Genomic DNA, 6,000 nt, shown 5'->3' with positions numbered 1-6,000 from the left:
AGTCATGACTATAAGAAAAAAAAAAAAACAAACTCAATTTGCATTCATTAGTGGTATTTGTGACTCCGGTTGAAGCGATGCGAGAGGAAAAGCTGCAACACGATCTGATGATTCTCCCATGGTTCAGAGAGTTTGTACATGTACCTGTCAGACAACAGAACAACTCAGCAGGGAATCAAATAAACGAATCCAGATCCTAGACCCAAATCCCCGGGTACAGACACACTCCTAAAATCATTCATTCATTCATATCCAGTCGAGAAATGTTTTTCATGAACCCAGTGAAACACTCGAACAACGGGTAGAACAACATCACTTTCATTTGCATTTCATTTTCAGATGCTAAATTCAGTCCTATTTTCTCAGCTGTCTTTCTTCTAGTGTTTCTTTTATTCTTTACTTTGAAGGCAGAATCACACTCTGAAGTGACGCATAAAAATTATTACAATGAATCAATTTTTACTGGGGGAAAAAAGGAAACTATATCACCATATTTATTGACTGATTTATGCCGCATAGAACAAAAGTCTAAGGAGTGTATCAACAGTGTTTGTCTATGTAAGCTACAAACATGAGTCCAGCTAAGTAGATTAGCTGTGAGTTCAGAATCAAACTTCATTCCTTTACTCACCAAGAGCTGTCTCCAGTGGAAAGCAACGCCAATCTCTTTTCTTCTACTGAAGTTAGCACGCTAACCAGCTAGCCCCAGCCCGTCTCGTCACTTTCCGATAGCAACTCACTGCAGCCTTCAATCTGTCCTACAGTAGCGCTGCTCAGAGGGCGTATTATAATCTCTTGTCTCAAACGACGATCACCACCACCAGCTCCTGGTGAGAAGCCACAGTCGGCTGCAGAGATTGCCCCTTAATAGTTTATGTTAAAAAGAAACGGCCTCTTCTTTACTGGCATCTCCTCTTTGCAGTATTTCTTTTACTACACAACGAAGATGCAGACTTTTTTTCCTGCCACATGCAGCTTTAGCCTCAGTCTTTTAGCACAATATCATATAGTCTTCAAGAACATATTTTCGAAATAGTTTCGAAAATAACTATGAATTTCGATCAGTAAATCTGCCACTGTAAACTGTCTTTGTGCCACACAAGAACTTAAGCTTTACAGGAGTAGTAACAGAAATTAATTGACCGGATTGTACGGAAAAAGTATGGAAAGAAAACGGATTAGAGTAATATCTGTACTATATAGATATTACTATAATGTAATATCTATGTAATAACATTCAACATAATTGCAACCAAATTGCTGAGACAAAGGTTGTTACACTGCATGGTGCTTTATTTTACATAAGGAAACATCTCACCCCGCTTTATCCGCCTGCTCGAAATCAACTGGGCTTTTCTCCATGGCGATTTTATGAGCAGAGCTGCCACGTGGGGCACAGTGTGGTGCAAGAAGAGATTCAATTATGAGGTGGGGGGGGGGGGGGGCGTGTTTGGTAGAAAGGTGTGTGTGCCAAGCTCTGTCTGTACGCTGCCTGAAGCTGATCGATGTGGAGACTTCTGGTCTGGCAAGTGGGTTGCAACCCGGTAGTAATGTGAGAAAGGCCCATTGTGCTGCTGTGGAAAAACCCTGCGCACTCAGCTGTGTTTACACCCTAGAGCGCGAGACTACAGACACGCCTCTGCGGATCCCTCAATAGCCCCTGCTCCGAAAACACAGGGTAGAGTCAGATGGAGACAAAGCAACACCATCCCATTTCCCCCACCATGTCCTCTGTGAAGCTGCCTCCCAATTAGCCACACCGCCGCTGCCGAGGTGAGATAACAATAGAAGCTCTTGTATCCCCTAAAGACCTCACTAGAGGACCTTTATTACCGTATTGATATCTCCTACATGTCACCACTGCCCTCACTTGCCTGGCAGCATGCCCGCACATTTTATATGAGGCAAAATCACCAGAGGGGTTGTAACTCAATACAAGAAGAAAACAGCAGGACACAACATTAGGCTGAATGGTACATGCTGTAATTAGCGAGATGCTGTAAGGAATAAATATACAACACGGCGAGTTCAAGCTGCACAGTAAATTTAAAAAAATGATTAATGGGTGAAAGTACAAAAATGTTTCTGGCAAAAAGTCAAGTGACACCCAGTGGAATGAACAAGTATATTCTGAGCTGACATAAAATAAAAACAACACATAATCAATGGCAGATATAATATTATTTTAGAAACAAATGAACAAACAGCAGTTGCAAGTACTTATTTTATGTGCCCACTGATATTTTATCCTTCAGTTTTTTCTATATGCATAAGAGACAGTTGTGACAGATATATTTTAAAGTATGGAGCATCTCTCCAAGGGCACACTGCTTTAAGACAGGGAGGGAAAAAAATATATATATATATTGCATTTTACACACACACACACACACACACACGCAAAAAATAAAGTGTTCAAGTTAGCTCACATTCTGTAGCACCACAAATGTTAAAGTTACTTAATAGACAAAATTACATGTCATTGTCATACAAGTCCAATTGTACGGAAAACACACAAAGAGTGGCTAGCTGACCTTAAAATTAAGCATATGTTTTAGTTTATGTGCAAAACTGTTACCAGTAAAAGGTGTTTAGATTGTCTACTTGGTCCTCGGTCAAAATTCAAACAGGTAGCTGCAGTGAGCGATCAGTCATTTTTCAGCTTCAGTTTGGTTTTCTGCCTCGCCATTTAAAAAAATTGGATTTTTATTTTCTTTGCTATTCAGTTTAAAACAATGTCACTTTTGTAAGAAGAAATAACACAATCTTACTCTTATAAACTAAAATTAAAATGACATGTACCTCAGTTCAGTGCACTCAGGGGTGGTGGTTTTGGTGATGTAGCTTTACTTGGTGGGAGGAACAGTAATTTATGTTGGCTAATGCTAGCTAATGTTAGCAAACACTGGACAGATATTGTGTTGTTAACTGACATGACTGGGTCAGTTCACTGACTCTATGGCTTTGCTCTTTGTGTATTACTGTTACTCTATGTTTTAGGATCCACCATAACCGTTTCATTTAATTCACTTGTGACTACATTATTTTTTCATTCAGCAAAAGTTCTATACCTTTTCTCAACTTTGTAAATGACAAATCAGAAAAACTGAAAAACTCTCAATTTACCAAATAATAATTTAAAATTGCTGATGTTTTGATAGTAAAACTGAAGAGAAAAATCCCCTTATTGCTCTGCGCTCGTAAGACATGACATTAAAACCTGTATCCAGATACTTGAAATAATCATTAGTTTGGCTCAGTGGCCTAAGGCACTCTTTACCTGGTATAAACGTAGGCTGGCAAGATTTGACGAACTTCTAAAATTTGCATAAAAGTGTCTTATATTTTGCATTTATATCAAAATCCTTGATTTTTTCTATTTGTAGATAAAATGTTACACAGACTTTCTAAGGCTTTGTGCTGGAAACTTTCAGCAGTACCACAGCGGCTGCTTGTAAAGCGCTTTGAGTGAGGCTTTATGGAAAATGGATATGGGGTCACTTCTACTACAAAGCCGAGGTCAGGCTCTCGGAGAGCCGGTCTGTGTGTGAGTGGTCATAAAACACTACAGGCATCCATTTCAAATGTCCCAGCTGTCACTGAAGTACTGGTCCTCATCTTCTTCCTCCTCCTCTTCTTCTTCCTCAGTCCCATTTTTCATGAGGTCATCATCTAATAGCTCCTTCACTTCCTCTTGCTCCTCCTCTTCCTGTTTGAGCTGTGTGAGCATGGTTTGCAAGGTGGCCTTTACTTCCTGGACTTCTTTTTCTAAAGACTGTGCAGAGTGAGTTAAGGAAGAATCTGACGCTTCAGACACAAGCTGAGAGTCGCACATTAACATGTAAATAAAAAGCATGCCAGCAGACAGATATCTGGGAAAAATTTGACACTTGTGGCCCTCAATGGTTAATGGTAATAGCAGAGGGCAGCCATGACCTGATGAAGCCATCAATCTCCAATTTGGCCACCGAACGAATTACTGGGACAGATCATCAAGTCATACCCAATTTAACCCCATCCAATTCACTATTCATGAGCTCATCTCGTCTGTGGGGCTTGGTGGCAGTGTGGGGACCCAGGCAAACAGACTGCCCAGCTAAATAATTCATAACCCATCAATGAAACGGGATAGAGGCTGTCATCAGTGTGTGTGTGGGGGGGGATTGTTTAACCTGCTTAGAAACTCAAATTAATCGTACGAGTGTCCAGCTTAAGTGGCAAATCAAAGGGATAGCTTTGATGGCAGATGGGGCCTGATGGCTCGTTTTACTGTCTGAATGGACACAGATTGTTCTCATTCATAATTAACCAGCCGTTAAAGAGCTTGCCATGAATACTGCAGAGGGTTCGAAAGACCTTTAAGGCAACATGATCCAATTGGGACGATGAGATTCAGAATTAGGGTGAAAACCTTTAAAACGAACCACAGTGGGGGTTTTTTCAACCCTCGTCTCTGTGGTTGTCCAACCACTTCCTTGTATTGAGAGCAGGGACTCAATTAAGACCCTCAGAGACTGGAGGTTTGAACTGCCCGTCACTATGGCAACTGTAGTGTCATCCTAAATTCAGTTTCTGTTTGATTTCTGCAACACAATAACAATATTGTTATGTATCTTCAGTGTCCGCAAGTGTCCACGGTGCTTTTGCATAGCAAGAGAGGCTCTACTTCAAAAAGCCAGGATGAATGACATGTAAGGACATGAAAACAGAAAGGTGGAGAGGAGCGGGCCAATCTGTGTCTATCTCCGACTGCCAGGCTGCATTGATATCATGCAGACAGTGGAGGAGCCTGTACTGACCCCTGACAGCACAGCAGGGGACATGAATCTCTAATCAGATGTGAAAACAGTCCGGCCACACTTCAACAGAGAGTGAAGGACGTACTGAATAACTCACTGCTTTTAGAGATCCTAAAAAGGAAATAAGCCTCTTCATCACTTTGGGCAGATTGGGCAAGTATTTCTGGCAGTCTGTGTTCAAAGAAGAGAAATGAGGCACGACAGAAAATAAATAAATAAATGAATAAATAAAACCTCAGCATGTTAGACGGCAAATTTTCTTTATCCCTGTGTTGAAATATCACCTGTTCTATCTGTCTCAATAAGCCCACAGTGTGGAGGGGAAAAGTGGAGCGAGAAAAACACACTAATCTATTTCCAATCAGTTTCTAATTAGCATGGAAAATGATGTATTGTGACCTGTAATCAGCTTCAACAGTTTCATTTGAGTCATTATCATGGATGTTGTAATTTCCTCCGAGCCAGTACCACCAAGTGATGTGGGCAGACGGAGCAGGGGATGGGGAGGAGGGGCGAGGGAAGGAAGGGAGGGTCAGAGGGAGGATGGACATTACGATATGACGGCAGTGGAGTCATTAGAGTGACATTCCTCTATCTGCCGCCGCGCTGCCCCTGACGGCAAACTTTAATCTCAGGCCATAGTGACTGGCAGCTCACATCAAAGGCCAGCTAATAACCTCGCTTGGACTTTAACCATTTCATTTTCCAGTGGGCACGTCCAGCCTGTCAAGAAAAATCCTCTGATCCCAGTTTATCTTCAATTCCCTCCCTGAATGGACCCATAATGTCAGATAAGACAGGTGTTTTTTTTTGTTTTTTGTTTTTTTTTTCCTCAAAAGGTAAAGTCACTGAAAGCTAACATCAGTCAGCCTTAAGGTAGTTGGGATGTGTACTTTTGAGAGTTGGAAAGAAACTAGGTCCTGAAGATGGATGGACAGAGACAGGAACACACACACACACACACACACACACACACACACACACACACACACAGATAGTGCACAGTTTATACGATACATGTATATTTAGAGAGCAGTGAAAGGATATGGGTGAGGGCCTGATCCCGGTTTAGTATGGCCGTCTGCAATTCATCTTCCAAGGTCATTAGTCTGTCACTGATCAGCTCGCAGCGCTCTGTTAGGTCCGCAGCCTCAGCCTCGCTGCACCCGTCCTGGCCGGGGAAGGAAACAAGGGATGAAAT

General features: G+C 41.8%; 1 protein-coding gene across 4 annotated transcripts in view; it reads right to left on the bottom strand.

The window, feature by feature from the left end:
- Positions 1 to 1,961: 1,961 nt before the first annotated feature.
- The window catches only part of disc1 (DISC1 scaffold protein), a 44,475-nt gene continuing 40,436 nt past the window's right edge, over positions 1,962 to 6,000 (bottom strand). For 3 of the 4 annotated variants that reach the window (XM_056395493.1, XM_056395495.1, XM_056395494.1), the window contains exons 13-14: positions 5,848 to 5,970; positions 1,962 to 3,778 (exon numbers count right to left, since the gene is read on the bottom strand). In XM_056395493.1, the coding sequence (XP_056251468.1) occupies positions 3,581 to 3,778; positions 5,848 to 5,970 (321 nt within the window). In that variant the 3' untranslated portion in view covers positions 1,962 to 3,580. Of the gene's footprint in view, positions 3,779 to 5,847; positions 5,971 to 6,000 lie in introns of those variants that run through there. The other variant, XR_008829564.1, reaches the window with a different exon arrangement.

The sequence above is a fragment of the Seriola aureovittata genome, chromosome 14 (assembly GCF_021018895.1).
Source record: "Seriola aureovittata isolate HTS-2021-v1 ecotype China chromosome 14, ASM2101889v1, whole genome shotgun sequence".
Taxonomy (NCBI): domain Eukaryota; kingdom Metazoa; phylum Chordata; class Actinopteri; order Carangiformes; family Carangidae; genus Seriola; species Seriola aureovittata.
The sequence above is the reverse complement of the archived record's forward strand: the minus strand, read 5'-3'. Positions and strand labels throughout refer to the sequence as shown.